Raw genomic sequence first — 19,462 nt, 5'->3', positions numbered from 1 at the left:
TCCAATGGCCGCCGCGGCTGGCGCGCTGCGGCCGGCGCACTGCGCTGATCCGATGGCAGGAGCCAGGAACCAGGTGCTTTTTTCCTGGTCTCCCATGGGGTGCAGGGCCCAAGCACCTGGGCCATCCTCCACTGCACTCCCGGGCCACAGCAGAGAGCTGGCCTGGAAGAGGGGCAACCGGGACAGAATCCGGCGCCCCAACCGGGACTAGAACCCGGTGTGCCGGCGCCGCTAGGTGGAGGATTAGCCTAGTGAGCCGCGGCGCCGGCCTGGTTGTGATCTTACGTGGACTTCGCTTCCACTTGGTAGAGTTGTATCATGGACATATGAGGTCTCCTTTTGTTCTGTTTTCCTTACCTCCCAGATTAAAGTAGAATTTCCCAGTGCTACCCCAATTATAAACACAAACACAAGACTCAAATAGCAGAGTACCACCTGGCCCTAGGGAGGTCCGGCAGATGGTCCAGGATAGGATTTTAGTATTTTTAAAATGATTATCGAAATGAAAACAAAATTTTTAAACTCTCACAGATACCAGTGTCTCTACTTTGAGAAATCCCATTGCAAACCAGTCCTAAAACAGCCAGTGACCAAGTGGCCTCCGAAATTTGCCGTGCAACCCTACCTCAGTCTGTTGACAAAGAGGAAACACTGGGGGATCCCCTCCTGTTCCTCCCAGGTTTTCATCACTGCCTACCATGTACCCAGTGCTCTTCCAGACATGTTGAGGTAGGGAGTGCAGTTGGGCCGTATCCTTTTTTGATACTGGTCACTAGAGAAAGAGGAACAGAATGGAGAAATTTGGCTCCAGTAAATCTGTTTGGATGGTACCAAGTGCTGCATCCAGTCCCAGGAGGCCCCGGGAGAGCAGGAGGCTCTTCTGCGGGGGTTCTTTGGCCAACAGCAAATTCTCAACACCATCCTTAACTCAGAGTCCCAGCCCTTAAGGATAAAAGCTCTCGATGAACAGCTATTTCGCTCCATCAACTTCCCAGCACGAACACTGGCCCAGAAGAAGTGCTTCAGGACTGGTTCAAAACAGACAAGAATTCAGCCTGTTTCCTTGTAAATATCCCACAAATTATGGTCTGCGAATTGAGGCTCGGTGCATTGGTTTTCCAAATATGTACAACAGGCACTGCAAACACAAAAAGCTAAAGATAATATGTTAGTGAAAACTGTAAGTTAAGACTTCTGGGAGAGCCCTGAACGAGTTGCAACAGGGAGGCCAAGAGACTCCAGGACGTCAGCTTCTGGCTTAAAATAAAGCACCAATAACACCAATCTCTACTAGCAGTTCAGAGAGTGAAGTCTGAAACCAAAAATAGAGTGAAGCTCACTCACTTTCATGAGGACTGAAACCTGATCGTGGGCTCCTCAACACTTCACACTAAGTCCTGGATAAGCAACTCTTTAAAGAACCCTCAGTGAGGACAAATAGCACTCAAGTGGCATTTCCCCTTGCCAGGGAAAGGCAATGAGATAGCTGATGGCCAGTCCAATATTAAGGATGGTAATATTAAGCCCTTATATAGTAAAGGTGGCAAACAGATGGCTGATGCCTGGGCTATAGTTTTTTTTTTTTTTTTTTTTTAAGATTTATTTATTTGAAAGGTAGAGTTACAGAGAGGCAGAAAGAGAGAGAGAGAGAGAGAGCTCTCTTCCATCCATGGGTTCACTCCCCAAATGGCCACAATGGCCAGAGCTGGGCCAGGAACTGTCGCTCCCCGTCTTCGTGGAGGAACGACACAGGACCCTGCGCTGTTCTTTTGTCTGCTCGGCCCTCCCCGGGTTTGCTGCTGGTTCTTCCCGGGTTGGCTACCGTCCCTTCCACCTCCGTGGAAGGGCGGTTCCCCCTGCCACTTTCCCCACTTCCGCGGGGGAGTGGCACACCGCTGGCCGGCTCTCTCGGGGGCTGCACAGGTGTTCCCCTTAGATGTTCCTCGTGCATGCCGTCTCTCTCCTCCTTTATAGTCCTCCTCCGCCAATCCTAACTCGGCTGCCCACATGCCGAGTACGCTGCTCTCCTCCAATCAGGAGGAAGTCCTGCTGCCTATTGGTTGAACTGGAGGCAGCTGTGCAGAAGCCGTCTCTCCCTTCTCAGCGCCATATTGTGGGAGAGCAGATGCATAGAATAAGTCTTAATTCCAGTAACTCAGTCCAGTCCGGGTTGCTCCCCACAAGGAACCAGGAGCTTTCCTTGGCCTTAGCAGATAGCTGGATCGGAAGTAGAGGAGCTGGGTCTCAAACTGGCGCCCATATGGTGGCAGCGCTGGCACTTACAGGTTTATTCACAAAAGTACCTAGGAGCCAGTGCTGTGGTGTAGTAGGATAAGCTGCAGTCTGCAATGCCAGAGTCCCATATGGGCACCAGTTCAAGTCCCAGCTGTTCTACTTCCAATCCAGCTCCCTACTAATGTGAATGCAGTCTGTACTTGTGCTATAATTTTACAAATAATTTATAACTATACAAGGGGGACAGTTTTCTAATGTCTCCTTGTGGGAAAATTGGCTGAAACTCCTGGCTCCTGGCCTGGACCTGGCTCATCCCTGGCTTTTGTGGCCATTTGGGGAGTAAACCAGCAGATGCAAGATCTCTCTCTATGTCTCCTTCCCTCTGTCTAATTTTGCCTTTCAAGTAAATAAATTTTTAAAAGTCAATCATTTCCTGATTTTCTTGATTCTAAAAATATATTTATTTATTTAAGGGCAAGGAAGGAAGGAAGGCAAGGAGGGAGGAAAGGAGGGAGGGAGAGAGGGAAGAAGGAAGAGTCGGGTAGTGCGCATCAGTTGGTTCACTCTCCAAATGCCCACAAATCAGCCAGCCAGGTCTGGGCCAGGCAGAAGCCTGAAGCTGGGAATGCAGTCCAAGGAGGTCTCCCATGTGGGTGGCAGGTACTCAATTACTTGAGTCATCACTATCACCTCCCAAGGTCTGAATTCTGAAGAAGTTGGAATCAGGAATAAGAGCTAGATTTGAACCCAGGTACCCCAAAGAGAAATATGGATGTATTAACCAGCATTTTGAAACAGTTTTCTTTATTTTCATTCTATTTAAAGGCAGAGAGATAGACAGAGCTTCCATCCACTCATTCACTCCCCAGGTACCCACAACGGCCAAGCTGGGCCAGGCCAAAACTAGAAGCCAGACCTCAATGTGGGTGTCCCATGTGGGTGGCAAGGACCCATTGTCCTCTTCTCAGGATGTGCATTGGCAGGAAGCTGGATTGGAACCAGACTAGCCAGGATTCGAACTAGGTATTCCCATATGGGATGAGGATTTCCCAAACCACGCCAAATGCCTGTACCTTAACCGGCATCATAACCACTGAGCTAAATACTCACTCCATTTCCCCTAGTATGTAAAGTGACCTTATTTCCCTGATCTTCCAAATTGTAGTCCACTACAATTATTAGCAGTGCTATTTTCACTCTTGAAAATGCCCTGGATTTTACTAAAAATCATCTGGTCACACTATCCATTGTACCATCTCTTATTATTTCATGTTCCACATCTCCTCTTTGGTACTCCTTCTCCCTCATTCCTTGGGAATCTCCTATCTTCCTTTGTGTCCATTGGCTGTCTTTCTTCATTTTCCAAGATTTTCACGCTCTAGAATTAATCAATATTCACCTCCACATAACCCTATTCAATCAACTCAGATGATCATGGCAGATTATTAGGAAGCAAACAATCTTCTTATTTCACCTAAAGCAGTCTGTACTTGTGCTATAATTTTGCAAGTAATTTAGAACTATACAAGAGGGACAGTTTTCTAATGTCTCTTGCAAAATTTCTGCCCTTTATCAAAGTAAAGTGCAATTGTGCTAATTATGTAATCACTCCCGTCTGAGTTATTTTTGTGGTTGCTATTACATATACTTACTTGTTCAGTTATATAATAGGGACTGCTGACTTGGCACCCTTTATTCTGAAATTTTGCCAACACAAAAAGAAGTTGAGGAAAGAAATCCAGAGAAATGGGGCTACAAGTGGCTTGTATTCTCTTTATTCCATATTTCCCCATTACTCAAATGCTTCGTAAGGACATTATATTACTTTTACCATGTGGGGAAATGCAAATAAAATAACCAATAAACTAGTAAAGGGCACTTAGACTAAAGTTATTTTTTAAATATTCGCTTATTTATTTGAAAGGTAGAGTGACACACACACACACACACTTAGATATTCCACCCTCTGGTTCACTCCCCAAATGATCACAATGGCCAGGCCTGGGCCAGGCTGAAGCCAAGACCCTGGGACTCCACCTGGGCCTCCCATGAGGGTGCCAGGAGCCCAAGCACTTGGGCCATCTCCCACTGCCTTTCCAGGTACATTAGCAGGCAGCTGCATTAGAAGCACTTGAACCGGCACTCCAATATGGGATGCCAGTGTCACGAGTGGTGGCTTAACCTGCTATGCCACAAGGCCAGCTCCTAAAGTTACTTTTATCAATAGGAATATTTGAATACTAGATTTGATAGTGGATCACAGCCTACCAGTATATGATATATGTATGTATATATATGATATACACACATATATATTTGATTTGATATCTAAGACATAAGCATTATTTGATATTTTACATATATATCAAAGAATGTTTGGTCCAGTATCCTAAAAGTTGAAATGAATCATCGCACTGGCAATTTAGCTTTGCAAAAACTGTCTGTGTTTCAGTAGTTCCCCTTACTGGCAATCTAAAGGCCCATGCTTCCCAGTGGGTGTCCATGCAGGTGCGAACACACCTGGGTAAGAACAAACGTCGTAAAAGAGCATTTCTGTAAAGGGTGCTCCTTCTCTGCACCACTTACTCTGAGCGCCAGCTTGTGACTGCCATTGTTGTGGGCTATTTCATCTCAAAATACAGCTGCAAACAATGCCTAAATGCCCCTTTTAATGCAATATAGTACAAAGACAATATGATCATCAAAAATAACTCACTAAATATTAAGAATACAATAAGCCACACCTGTGTAGAATCTGTCATTAACATCAACCCCTCTTTTGTCTCCTCCCCCAAAGAAATTATAAGAACCTTAGCGGCACATCTCTAGGGAAATTGTTTATGATTTGCTCCTATTAATCTCCTTTTTCTTTTCATACTGGGCCTGAATTATTAGCTGACTCTCTTTGTGTTCCAATAATGATTCATACTCCGTAACAGTAAATGGTCTTTCTTGTATGGGAGCGCTAATGATCTCTTACAGAAAATTTTCAGTCTCCCTTGCTGTAATTGTTCAAGTTCATACTTGAAGTGAAAGCCTTGGCCAATGATATTTCTGTTGCTATGGCTCTTCTAGGCTCCTGTAGGCCTCCTAACTCCATGCAGTGCTGAAATTTTAAGCAGCAAGTTCTCCGTCAGTGCATGGGGGTTTTCTCATCATTACCTTGCACTGGAGTTAGGGTTGGGGTAGGAGCAGAGAGGGAAATGAATTCTGCATTAGTCTTTTTTTTTTTTTTTTTTTTTTTAATTTACTTAACAGGTAGAGTTACAGACAGTGAGAGAGACAGAGAGAAAGGTCTTCCTTCCGTTGGTTCACTCCCCAAATGGCTGCCACAGATGGGAAGCCAGGAGCCAGGTGCTTCCTCCTGGTCTCCCATGCGGGTGCAGGAGTCCAAGCACTTGGGACATCCTCCACTGCCCTCCTGGGCCACAGAAGACAGCTGGACTGGAAGAGGAGCAACCGGGACTAGAACCAGGCACCCATATGGGATGCAGGCAGAGGATTAACCAAATGAATCACAGTGCCGGCCCTACATTCGTCTTGTGTTTTCAGTAGTAAAATGAGTAACTTTCATATTGAACACTAAATGGAAAATTCCCATGCAAGATTTAAAGTTCAGCCCATGAAGTAAGATGGCTGTTCCGATGACAACGTGCTATAGCTGTAAGACAAGAACATAAGGGAAAGAATATTGAGAAAGTGAAGAAAAACATCATAGGAAATTGCAGCTGAGTGTCAATAATACAACACAGGGAAATGTAGACACAGGAGCACTGAAATAGGCAGTTATCATAGGGACTCTGCAGATCAGGGGCACGTAGCCACAGAGATTTACTGATTTCTCTAAATGCATGTATTTATTTGTCTAAGACAGAGAGAGATGAAGAGTCAGAGAGGAAGAGAGATCCCATCCATTGGTTGGTTCACTTGCCAAACGCCTGCAACAGCTGGGGCTGAGCCAGGACTGAAGCTAGAACCTGGGAATGAAGCCCAGGTCTCCCACATGCGTGGCAGGAACCCAGTGACTTCATCACCGGTGCCTCTCAGGATCAGCGTGAACAGGAAGCTGGAGTCAGGCATCTAACTCAGACACTCCCGTGTCGGACGTAGGCATCCAAACAGCATCTTACCTGCTAGGCCAAATGCCTGCTCCCAAACATTTTTAAAAAGAATTATCTCTCTCTAGTGTTTTTATAATATGTGTGTTCAAATGATCAGATCACATTACTCTCCATATTCAAATAGCTTATTTTAATTCAGGGGACATACATACAATAAAAACATTGGCTGGACCCATCTTAATGTACAGATTAATACACTTACATATATGTGTGTACATATATGACACATGTATATTAACATATGTACATATCTCATATAACCACAATCCAGTTTATGACACAGATTTCTTGCATCTCATAAGGTCCCCTTGTTCCCTTTCTCAGTCTAATACTACACAGTGATTAAAAAGTAGTTGATTAGGGGTGATTACTGTAGCATAGAAGGTTAAGCTGTCACTTGTAACTTGTGCATCCCATATTGCAGTGCTGGTTCAAGTCCTGGCTATTCCATTTCCAATCCAACTTCCTCCTAGTGTACCTGGAAAAGCAGTGGATGATGGCCCAAGTGCTTGGGCCTCTGCCACCCACATAGGAGACCCAGATGGAGTTTCTGGATCTTGGCTACAGCCCCAGCTGTTGTGGCCATTTGGAGAATGAACCAGGGATGGAAGACCTCTCTCTCTCTCTTGTGTGTGTGTGTGTGTGTGTGTGTGACTCTCTGACACTGTGCCTTTCAAATAAATAAACATTTTTAAAATAACTAGCTAATTCAGGGGGAGGCATTCGCCCTAGCAATGATAACTCTCATGGGAGGGCTCACAACTCTATATCAAAGCCCCTGGGTTTGAGTCCCAGCTCCACTTCTGATTCCAGCTTCCTGCTAATGCAATTCCTGGTAGGCAGTGATGATGGGTCAAGAGGATACGTCCCTGACACCATGTGGGAGGCCTACATTCAGTTCTAGGCTCTAGTACCTGCCTGAACCAGCCCCCGCTGCTGGGGGCATTTGGGGACCAAGCCGACAGATTTTATATATATATATATATATAAAATATATATATTTATAAAAATGTAAATATATATTATATATAACATATTTATATATTATATATAATAAATATATAATAAATATAAAATTTAAATTATTTATATATAAATAATTTAAATTTTTTTCCAGTAAGCACTATTTTTTAAAAAATTTGTATTTATTTATCTTCATTTCATTTGAAAGGCAGAGAGATGGAAAGATCGCCCATCCACTGGTTCACCCCAAATGCCCACAACAGCTGGGGCTGGGCCAAGCTAAAGCCAGGAGCCAGGAACTTCATCCAGGTCTCCCAGGTGGGTGGCAAGAATCCAAGTACTTGAGCCACCATCTGCCGCCTCCCAGGGTACGCATCAGCAGGATGCTAGGTTGGAAAAAGCTGGGACCTGAACCAGGCTTTCCAGTGTGGGATGTGGCTGACCCAGTGGCATTTCAATCTGTGCACCAAATGCCCATCCTCCCCTGATTTTTAAGGAGAAGATTTTTTTGCCAATACTTTAAAGATAACTCACACTAATTTTATTAGGAACTACATTAAACTGTGAAGAACAGGCCCTAAGAAAGAACGTTTTAAACAAGTTAATTGTTTTGTCTTTCACATTAAAACACACACACACACAGGGTCTACAGGCAGATTGTGAAGGAAGGGCCTGTTTGGAGGCTCCATAAAACTGGCTTTGTTCTCTCGACTCAGCCACTCTTAGCTGTGAACTCTCCCCTAGGTTGTCTCAATATAGCACCTGGCTCCACCCAGGTGTGGTGCCCACCCTCCCAGCAGGAAGGAGGTCAAAGATGATATGTGAAAGGCAGCACCTGCTGAGTCAGCCCCCTTTAAACGAGGAAGCTGGAGCCAATGGCTTCCTGCTGCACATCATTGGCTGAAGCCGAGTTGTACAATAGTTTTGCGTGGCAAACCCTAACTAAAATCAGGCTTTAAGAAGAAGAAAGGGAGGAGAGATGTTGGTGGTTAGTCAGCGAGCAGTGGAGCAGTGTCGGCCACACCAATGGTCACTGATGGCTCTTTAACAGCCTTTCTTGGAAATGCTTCTTCATTTGCAATGACAAATGCAATCTGCTCTCAGCTCCCAACAGGTTCTCAAACATTCTTAAGATCCCTGACAAAGGTATTACAACAGTCTGATGAAGTACTGCTATAAAATACATTTACCAAAAAAAAAAAAAAAAGAAAAAAAAAAAAAAGAAATTTTCACAACTAAGAGAAAAAAAAACGGGAAAATCCTAAAGGTTAAAAGTGATAAAATTTGCCTAAGACAATCACCAGGACCACCTGAAACCACCCAAAATCACAATGTTTTCACCTGGTAACACCTTTCCCCACCCCTTGAAGCTTGCAAAGGAAACTGAGGCGGAAAAAAAATCATTAGAATCAGGAGCTTTGATTTAAGCCAAGAATAATTTTTATAGGCTACCTGAAAGGGACTACCGTCTACAGATCTACAGTCCCTGACCTGCAATTGTGAATTCCCCAAATCTTTGAGAGCTATAAACCTTCCTGCACGTGGCAGCCTCCTGTTTGGTGGCACATGCTGACCCAAACTGCTAAGTAGCTCCTTACGGCAGGTTAGGCTGTTGCCCATGATGCAGGCATCCCATATGGGCATTGGTTCAGGTCCCAGCGGCTGCTCTACTTCCAAGGCAGCTCCCTGATAATGTGCCTGGGAAAGCAGCAGAAAATGGCCCAAGTGCTTGGGTTCCTGCCAACCACGTGGGAGACCCGGATGGAGTTCTAGGTTCCTGGCTTCAGCCTGCGCAGCCTGGGCCTGTTGGGCTATTTGGGGAGCGAATCAGTGGATGAAAAGATCTCTCTGTGTCTCTCCCTCTCTCTCTTTTGGTCATTTTACCTTTCAAGTAAATAAATACATCTTTAAAAAATACTAAAAATTTGTGGGAAATGCATGTTTTGAAAAAAACTATGCATAGAATCTGAAAGTGGCTCATACCAAAACAAACACTTTTTAATTTAATTTTTCCATAGATCTTTTGAAGTCCCATCATATGTTTCTTTGCAAAAAATAGTAGTGAATTGGATTATGGAGTGCTATACCATATTAGTTCTTCAAAATTCAGAAAATGCATCTGAATTCCAAATAAATTTTATTTCTTTTCACGGATCTTCAACATTAACTCACTGGGTTACTTTTTTTTTTTTTTTTTTTTGGCTCCTATTACTATTAAAGCTCATTCAAGGGGTTATACATCATTGATTTGGCCTGCTTTTCAAATTTCAAGTCTTAGATCTAAGAAGTTGAACACAATATTATTGCCCATGTGTATGTAGGATTTTGGTTTGCTAGCAGTCAGGTATTATACTGAAAAAGAATAACTATTCTTATTCCAATTATATTACTTTCAGTTTTAATGATGATTTGCCTTGTTAGTAAAAAAAATACTGAGCTTTGTCAAATGATATAAATAAAATATAAATAAATGTAAGGCATTTTGAATCAAAAATATCAAAATGAGCATCATTGAAAAGAAACAGAAAATGGAGGCGAATAGTTGCCTAAATTCCTTTTGGTTTCACTTGTAATATGCATGGTCTTCAGTGTTTGTTTCTTACCTGTATGTACTTAGGAAATGAGTCATAATCAATGGCTGTAACTATGTGGATAAAATAGGCATTAACATTTTTTCCCTATTTCTTTTCTTTTTTTTAAAAAAAATTATTTATTTGAAAGGCAGAGTTGCAGAGTTACAGAGAGGCAGAGGCAGAGAGAGAGAAAGGTCTTCCATTTGCTGGTTCACTCCCCAGTTGGCCTCAATGGCCAGAGCTGCACCATTCAAAGCCAGGAGCCAGAAGCTTCTTCCCGATCTCCCACGCGGGTGCAGGGGCCCAAGGACTTGGGCCATCTTCTACTGCTTTCCCAGGACATAGCAGAGAGCTGGATGGGAAGTGGAGCAGGCAGGACTCAAAGCGGCGCCCATATGGGATGCTGGCACTGGAGGTGGGCGACTTTATCTGCTAAGTCACAGTGCTGGCCCCCCTGTTTATTTTCATTTTATCTGAAAGGCAGGCACACACACATACACACTGATCTTCTATCCACTGGCTCACTCCCCAGATGCCTGAAACAACCTAGCCTAGGACGGGCCTATAGAGGTCTCCCAACTGGGTGGCAGGAACCCAAATACTTGAGTCATCATTACTACCTCCCGAGGGTGCACATTAGCAGGAAGCTGGTTCAGAAGCAGAGTAGCCTGGACTCAAACCAGGCACTTGGATATGGGATATGGGTGTCCCAGGCAGCAACTTAGCCCCATGCCACATACATACCCCTGAAATGGAATTTTAAAAATAAGAAAGCAAAAACCTATGATGTAGCTCTGTAGATTGAGAACAGGTTTTCCCTCTCCGATTTACTACAGCTGGGCTGGACTTCTCATCACGAAACTTCCAAAATCTCGAAGTCAAACATTCTACTCTTTGACTTGCTTAGGTACGGAAGTCTCGTTTCTCTAGGAGATCACAGCTCCCTGCCTTCCTGGCCTTATCATGTACCGTTTTCCCTTTCTCTTGATATGCTGGGACCACGCTGGCCTCATTTCCCTTCCTGGAACAGGCCAAGCTCCTGGCTATCTCAGGCCCTTAGCACACGTTGTAACGCCTTCCTACTCAGCTGCATCTCATGTATTTTTCAAGTCTGGCTCCTTCTTGTCCTTGAAGTCTAACTTAAATGTCAGCTGCTTAGAAATAACTTCCTTAACATATTCCTTCTGTTTTCCTACCCGTTATTCTCTAGCTCTATGCTGATTCTTAATAGCACTTACAATTTGCAATTATTGATTTGTTTACTTGGTATTTAGCTATCTTCCTACTACCTTATGAACTCCATGAAGGAGGAGATAAATGAAGTGTTTGCTCAATCAAATCTGTGTAGCACCAAGCATCATACCTGGCACATTCTAAGACTTCAAGAACTGAATAAGCAACACAAGTATTACTTATGCTATGTCTTTCTGTGATTATTTCCATAAAACATTTTACTCCACGTTTTACCTTTTCCAAAACAAACAAACACAAAAACCATTCAATCATGCACAAATGAGCTTCACAAAGTTTGTGGGAAAATGAAATTAAAAAATCATTTTATCTCCCATGAAGATGATGATCTCAAAATCATCAGAGAAAATTCTCCTATAGCAAAACATGTAGTTAGAAATGTGCATATTGGGGCCAACAACCCTGCATAGCTTATTCTGCATCTCCCAAGTGGGTGCAGGGGCCCAAGCACCTGGGCCATCTTCTGTGGCTTCCCCAGGTGCATTAGCAAGGAGCTAGATGGGAAGTGGAGCAGCCAGGACTCCTATGGGATGGAGGCAGCACTGGCCCCTCATAAAACCCATTTTGAATCCAGATCTACTTCAGTTAACAGAACAAGGTTAGGAAATGCTCAGATTCTTCTAAATTCGCCTGGGCCCCTCCCCTGCCTTTGGGTGAACTGTCTGGTAAAAGCTCAATAAGTTTTGTGAAACACATAGTGAGTTCTACCTCCTGGTTGAGGGTGGACAGACCCTGTTTGTTTCAGTTGTCCTATAATTAATACGATGCCCCCCCCCCCGCCCCTTTACTCTCCAAGTGTCCTGCTTTAGCTGATAAATTATATACTCACCCTAGCTATAGCTTTCTAAGAATGTCACCTATTAAATGCCAGGCAGGAAAACTAGACCTGGGGGGGGGGGGAGAATTTCTCCACCCTTTTCTTTATCCAGTTCCTTAAAACCCTGTTCCATCCTTGGCTCTTTAGAAACCGGCAAAGAATTTCCTACTGAGTGTCTCCATATAAGACACATTTTGGTATCTGCCGACTTCGGTGACTTTACATTTCCAATCATTCAGTGTCGCCTTCATGTAACATTACTGTTTTTTTTTTTTATGTTTCAGACTCGTCTTTATTTAAAAAGCCCAGTTACCACCAGCAAACTCCTGACTCAGCTCACACGACTAGAGACAGAGCATCCAATTTCCCAGCCCACTTAATTTGAAAGCCTGCCAAGATAGGTGAAAGACCTTATAAATATGTAAAGCAGGAAGTTCAAATTACAGTCAAGTAAATCTCTGGTGATTGATGTTCGTTTCAAAACAATTTTTGAAAGAAACTAACACAAAGCAGCACATTTCTAAGACCACCCCCCTAAATCCCCCCTTTTACCAACGGCTTCCCCGGAGTTCAAACTCAACAATGCACTTGGAGTATTGTATTTATTTTGGATTTTTTTTTTTTACCACTTCCTGGAGGCTAGGAGGAGGCACAGTGGGAGGATCCAAAAAAACTCAGCACCACAGCCATTTTGTTTGTAAGGCGGAGTGGTGAGGTTCTGGCAGCCAGCAAAGGTTTTTTTTTTTTCCTTCCGAAACCCACTTTTCAAGGGGGAAGGGTGCAGTGTGCCTATTGTTTCCGATGTAACTCCTACCGTCGTTATTCGGTTTCCACTTTCTGTACTCAAGGTCGTGATCACGGCTTACCAAAGCCAGTCTTTTTTTTTTTCCCAGGCGCTGCAGCTAAGGGAAAGCAGGAATTTTGCTCAGGGATGGCCGGTTCTTGCAGAGCCACCACCTTGGGTGACTGTCAGAGCCAGCCTTTTTTTTTTTTTTTTTTTTTGGTGAGGGGGGTGGTGGTGGAACTCGTTTTCCCAGGGCCATCTTTGCACCCAGCGTCTGTCTCACGGACGTTTTCTGAAAACGGTCAGCAACGTCCTCCATGGGGGGGTGGGGGAGGTGGTGGAAACCTGCCACGGGTGTGTTCCGTGAGGCCCAACATGGGGGCCCGGAGGGTGCCGAGCTCGCGCCAGCCGGCGCGCGGAGAGCAGAAGCCGCGCCATTCTCGCGCGCGGGCCGTGGGCGCTATTGTCTCGCAGGGTCACGGCGCGCCGAGCCGAGCTCGCGCCGTGCGGGCGGCTGTGCTTTTCCGGAGCCGGGTGTAAAATGGCCCGCACGCTGCGTTTTTTTTTCTTCTTCTTCTTCTTCTTTTTTTTTTTTTCCGTCTCTCCTCCTCGCGAGCCGCGGAGAGGCGGGGACGCGGGGGATAGTGCGGGCTGGAGGGACACTGCCCCGGCGGCCAATCAGCGCGCGCCTGCTGCCATCGCAAAGTTGTTAACCCCGGAGTCTTCTGGCTGCCGCTCGCCTCCTCGGCTCCGGCTTCTGTGGTATTTCTCTGCCGTCGCCCCCGAGCGCCCACGGAGCCTGAGGCGGCGAGGCCGGCCCGCCGACCGTGCCACCAAGTCCCACTTTTTTTTTTTTTTTTAATTTATTGACCAAATATTTTCAAGATGTTGGAAGACCCATCTGCCGCCTGGAGGCTGTTGTTTCCAGGGACACAAGTCCCCAGCCTATATTGTGACCATTTTTTTCCCTTCAACAACCGGCTGCCGCTTTGCCTCCGCGGATGGTAAGTTTTGTGATTTTTTTTTTTTTTTAAAACGTTTCTGTCAGTGGATCTTGGAGGGAGCCGCCGGATTAAGGGAGATTTTCATTGTGTTTCTTCTAACAAAACCCATCTTGGCATATATAACATATATGTGTGTATCTATGTGTGTGTGTGTGTGTGTGTATTCTTCAGCTTTGATCTCAGTACCTTCCCCCTAATCCGGATCTGGTTCATTTTTACCAAAAGAAATAGAAATAGTTTCCCCCCCCCCCCCCCCCCCAATATTAAAGCTAAATGTGTTTGATAGAAATTCTACTTTCATTCCTGGGAACTACAGGGGGAACTCGGAGGTTTCAAGATGGATTTGTTTTGTGCCAGGAAATGTTGGTCATGCCAAATATGTTCATCTCCTCTTTCTAAAAAATTATGTCTTCCCTAATTTGTCCGGGACTTAAATGATCAGCGGACAAACTGTAGATGTAGTTAAAAAAAAAATAGGCCTATTGTGGTTCTCTTGATGGATTCCTTGAATGCAAACAACAGAAAAGCTGCCTTTGGAAGGTGGAGATTGACATAACCGGGTTTATATTAAGTTATGGCTGTTACTAAATAGTGGATCTTTTATTTGCTGATCAGATCTAAACTTGCAGTCCACGTATTTTTTTTTTTTTTTTCTCAAGCTCTTCCTCTGATCTCCTTTGCGGATCTATCTTGTTTTGCTCCAAAAAAGAAAAAAAGAAAGGTCCATTTGGGAGACATTTTGTAATTTTTGGCATTTTTCTAATTTTTTTTTCTTTTTGCACACGGTGGGAGATCTTTTTTGTTTTGCATTGATCTGTGTTGGTGGCGCTGCTGTGCTCCTCAACAATTTATGTCAGTTTCACTAAAAGAAAAAAGGAAGGAAAAAAAAAGAGGTGGGGCAAGATTTAATCTATTCTCTTATCCCTTTATTTTCTTCAAGAAAGTTCAATTTGCTCAGTGGAAATATTCGATGGTATTATTTCAGTGTTTTCTGTGAACTGTGAACTGTGAGGAGAGCAGACATGTCGTCACAGCCAGTCCAGCGAACATCAGGGCAGGCATGCAGTTTCAGTTGTGTTTTATCTGATCTTTTTTATTATCTCTGGATCAGATGATTCCATAAGAAGCTGTTGGTTTGTCTTCCCTCCTCGGTAACGTTGTGTGTTTTCCTCCTACTACAAAATCGGATGCTTTAGTGTCTTTTGGTTTATTTGCACAAAATGTTGGAGTTTCAGTTCCCTGAACATTGTAAAAGTTGAATTTCATTTTGAACCCAGGGATTTCTTAAATAACTGTTCTAAGTCTCTCCTGAGGATTTTCTAGTCGTGGCTCAAGAAATAGTACCTCCTTTATTGTTTACGTGTTTTATTTTGAAATGATACTTCGGTTGGATTGATGGATAGCCTTTTTTTTTTTTTTTAAAGGAAGAGTATTTTGGAATAAGATAATTTTGTAAAGAAGACATGCACAATTGCTTTTAAGTTTAAAAATATTGATGCTCACATTCCTCAATGCAAGATTCTGTCTTTTCAATCTTTGTTCTGATTGAGAGTTATCTGATGATGAGAGAATATGGGGTTTAGGCCCTAAATCTCCCCAGAATAAAAATGTGTTAGGATAGGACTTAGGTCGTGGTGGTCTCTGTAAACATTTAGCTGTTTATGACGACAGTTAGTATGTCCTCAGTTCAAAAAGAAAGTGGTAGGAATCAGTCATTGTAACTTAAAACATACCGTTTTGCCACATCAAATAAAAACAACTGACATAGTGTCTCTGACTACCTTTCCATGCCTTTGAATAAGATCATTTTTTGAGAGAGTAAAAATGTCAGGAGTTACTATTGTTTTTACTCACATTGAAATGTGTGTCTCATCACTATTTAATCATTTAACAGTTTGAGGTGAAAGAATGTGTGAAAATGACTAGAAATAGTATTTCTGATTTTTTTGTCCCCATTATTTATCTGTAGATCCGTTTCCTTGAACTTCAAAAATACTTAGGTATTATTTTCCTATTTTGTTAATACTGTGGTTTAAAAATCTGGAAATGTTCGCTGTAATGTTTTATTTTTTTGTAAAAGGTAAGACCCCTCCAGCTTGGTTTTTGACATTGTAGATTATTGATAGCATGAAATATTGCAAGTGTAAATATATTATCTAACCCTCTGGTTAAGAGTTCAGTTCTCTGAAGTTGATGTACTGAATAAAATACACTTTCCCACATGATTATTACTAAAATATTCTGTTATTCAGGATGATGCTATTTTTTTATTTTATTTCATCTCTGGACACTAAAATGTTTATCTAACGTAGCCCCTTTTAAAAACAAACTGGTGCTATGAAGTCCATATGTAGCTATGCAATGCTCTTTGTTCCTCCTACATCATTGCCTATTACATCATTGATTATGAAGCAACCATTATAGTTAAATCTTCACTTTTTAAGATCACCCATCGATATTTGTATGGAAGAAATTCTTCCGTATATGCCTCTTACCTGATCACTGTGTAAATAAGGAGGTTTAAATCTGTGAGGCAAAAAACAATTCACTGTTTTATATTATTCTCCATTTTAAAATCCACCTGTGCTTTATGATAGCTCTGGATGCTTCGGACGTTAATCCTTTTTTAATTGATGACATTTTTAAAGACGTTGAGTGATTATGATTAGAATTATAATATGTTTTGTTATCATTAAAACCCTTTATTTATTACATTTAGTACATAGAAAACTCAGTTTTTCCTGGTAACAGTTGCTAGACCGTGGACAATTAAAAAATAAAAACACAATTTTTTAAAATCCCCAATGTCATTTCAGTCAAGAATACCACACTTCTTTCTTTCTTACATACCATTTATCAGAGACAGTAGAAAGTAGCAAAATTGACTGTATTAAAATATCATATCATTTTTTTCCATCCCGCCCATCCCTCTGATGGAGGGAGGGGTTACTGAGTAGTGAAAAAACAGGTTGCAGAAATAAGAAAGAAATGATGCCAAAGACATGGAGAGCTTGTAAACCAAATTCTGAACAATAAGCCTCACAAAAAACAAGCTTGAAATTACGGGGCTTAGTTAATAACAGAAATAAACTGAAAACCATATGAAGATGTAATGTAATGAAGCATGTAATTTTCTAATTTATTAATTTATATTCATTAGCATTGGTAAAGATTGAGGAGATTTCAAGTTGACCAGACTAGTCAGTCAATGGGTAATGGTAGGGTGGGGTAACAAAGGAATAAACCTTGGAGAGATAGTCTGATGACCTGACATAAAACGCTGAAGATATTAGGCAGGACCAATCTACTTTTACCTTGAAAAGAACTTTTTTTTTTTAGAGGAAGGAAATATAACCCAAAATTTCACCCTATGAAACCAAGTTCAAAATAGACATGAAATTGTATATTTCTGATTCTATCCACTTCTTGCCTGTATTTCCCAGGCATATTGCATTATTTCCATAAAAATTCAGACACATGACTGTCTTCAGCATGATTTCTGCAAAAAAAAGAGAACAGAAAATAATACACAAAATTAGGGATTTTTGTTATGACTTTGTTTTGACCTTTCCAAAATGATTCTCAAATGGGAAATTGAAAAGGGAAATAAAGAAAAAAGTAATAATTTCTTTGTGAAAGCGATAGAAGCATATTTTACACTTGATTTGTTCAACATGGGGGTTGCTCTTGATTCCCCTCCCTCCCCCCATCTGGTATGTGCTATGATCAGATATAATATTAAGAAAGAGAAGGAACCCTGCTCTCATGGGGTTTACAGTCAAGTACGATTCCAACCTCTAAAGATACTTTAAACTTGAGATCTTAGATGTGTGAGGTTCCCCTTGAGAATGGAGGCCAAATAAAATTTATAGAGCTATTTTTTTTCAGAATTATTTGTTTATTTTTATATATTTGAAAGGCAGAGAGACAGAGACACAGACCTGCAGAGAAATCTCCCATCTGATAGTTCCTTCCGCAAATGCTTGCAACAGCTGAGGCTGGGCCAGGCTGAAGCCAGAAGCCCAGAACTCAATCCAAGGCTCCCACCTGGGTAGTTGGGACCCACATGCCTGAGCCATGATGTGGCTTCCCAGGGTGCCCATTGCAGGAGGCTGGAATTGGGAGTGGAACTAGGACTCAAACCCAGGCACTCCCAAATGGGATGCAGCTGTCCCAAGCAGTGTCTTAACTGCTACATGCCAAATGCCTGCCCTGTGCATTTTTTTTTAAAGATTAATTTATTTATTTGAAAGTCAGAGTTACACAGAGAGAGGAGAGGCAGAGAGAGAGAGAGAGAGAGAGGGAGAGAGAGGTCTTCCATCATTGGTCCACTCCCCATTTGGCCGCAACGGCTGGAGCTGCGCGCCGATCCGAAGCCAGGAGCCAGGAGCTTCTTCCGGGTCTCCTGTACAGGTGCAGGGGCCCAAGGGCTTGTGCCATCTTCTACTGTCTTCCCAGGCCACAGCAGAGAGCTGGATGAGAAGTGGAGCAGCCGTACCTTGAACCAGCGCCCATATGGTATGCTGGTGCGTCAGGCCGCGGTGTTAACCCGCTATGCCACAGCACTGGCCCACTGTAAATTTTTTAAATTTAAAATTTAAATCTATGTATATAGGATTTGACAAATTTTAATTTAACCATTATTTGAGTACCAGGAGGGTAATAGCCTCCATGTTTTAATTGGACACCAGATAAATAGATGAGTACCTAATACAAATTTCTATTGCAAAGTGAGAAACAAAACATTGCTTATTTACTTGAGAAAAGACTGAGAGGATCTTTCTGGTAGTTGTAGATGTGCGCATGTCCCGGTGAGGTCCACTAGGTGAACATTTTCTTAAAAATACGGTAGAGGTTCATTTTGTACATTTCACTCACACTGTCTTGAAATAAATCATCAATATAAATATAAGCGGTGAAAATGCAGAAGTGAAATTGGTGTTAAAGGATTATGTTAGGATTAAAATACTAAATTTTTATTTTAAAATCTTCTGGAGTAATTTCCAGTGATATATGTGTGGTTAATAAAAAGTTCATGGAAAATGCATATTATGAAAAACAATGCATGGTGCCAAAATAAATTTATTTTTAAATTCTGTTTTTATGAACTTTTTGAAGTACCCTTGTACATGGAGCAGATTTTCAAATAAAAACAAATGTTTTAATTTATGAAAGCTATATAATTAGACATTTAGCTAATGGTTAATTCCTTAAACACATCACATGGAGCAGAAAAATAATGCTAATGTTATTTCTATACAGATGAATTGGAAAAGAAGACACTATCTTCATATTATCCTTGTTAAGAATTCTCTATATCCTTATTAAGAATTCTCTATATCAGGAATAATCGCCAAATTATTTTGTTACATGGCCAATGCCAATTAATCCATAGTAGCAGGATGTATTTATGTGATCTCGTTTGCTCTGATACTTAGAACTCTACTGATAGTAGTATAAAAAATAACTTGTTATTTCAACTAAATCAGTGATCAGGAGGCAAGCCAGTTCTAGTTTTGGTTCAGTAGCTCAACAGTGTTCCCAAGTTCCTTGGTGGTTTCCATTCTCCATTCACATTGCCATCAAGCCTGCAGTATCTTGTCTCTGGGTCACAAGATGGCTGCCAAAAAGCCGAGAATCATGTCCTGATAGTACAGCATTCAAAGTGGTAAGAGCTTCTCTTATCCATCTGTTGATACAAGATGAAATCCTTT

At 42.2% G+C, this 19,462-nt stretch overlaps 1 protein-coding gene across 2 annotated transcripts in view; it reads left to right on the top strand.

The window, feature by feature from the left end:
* The first annotated feature begins 12,700 nt into the window (after nucleotides 1–12,700).
* EPC1 (enhancer of polycomb 1) overlaps nucleotides 12,701–19,462 on the top strand; it is a 108,237-nt gene continuing 101,475 nt past the window's right edge. For both annotated transcript variants that reach the window (XR_016219255.1, XM_051821685.3), the window contains exon 1: nucleotides 12,701–13,748. Coding sequence is in view for 1 of the 2 variants with exons in the window: in XM_051821685.3 (XP_051677645.3) it covers nucleotides 13,746–13,748 (3 nt within the window). In the remaining variant the exon portion in view is untranslated. The remainder of the gene's footprint in view (nucleotides 13,749–19,462) is intronic.

Source organism: Oryctolagus cuniculus, chromosome 13 (assembly GCF_051225735.1).
Source record: "Oryctolagus cuniculus isolate XC-2025 breed Fujian yellow rabbit chromosome 13, ASM5122573v1, whole genome shotgun sequence".
Lineage (NCBI taxonomy): Eukaryota > Metazoa > Chordata > Mammalia > Lagomorpha > Leporidae > Oryctolagus > Oryctolagus cuniculus.
The sequence above is the reverse complement of the archived record's forward strand: the minus strand, read 5'-3'. Positions and strand labels throughout refer to the sequence as shown.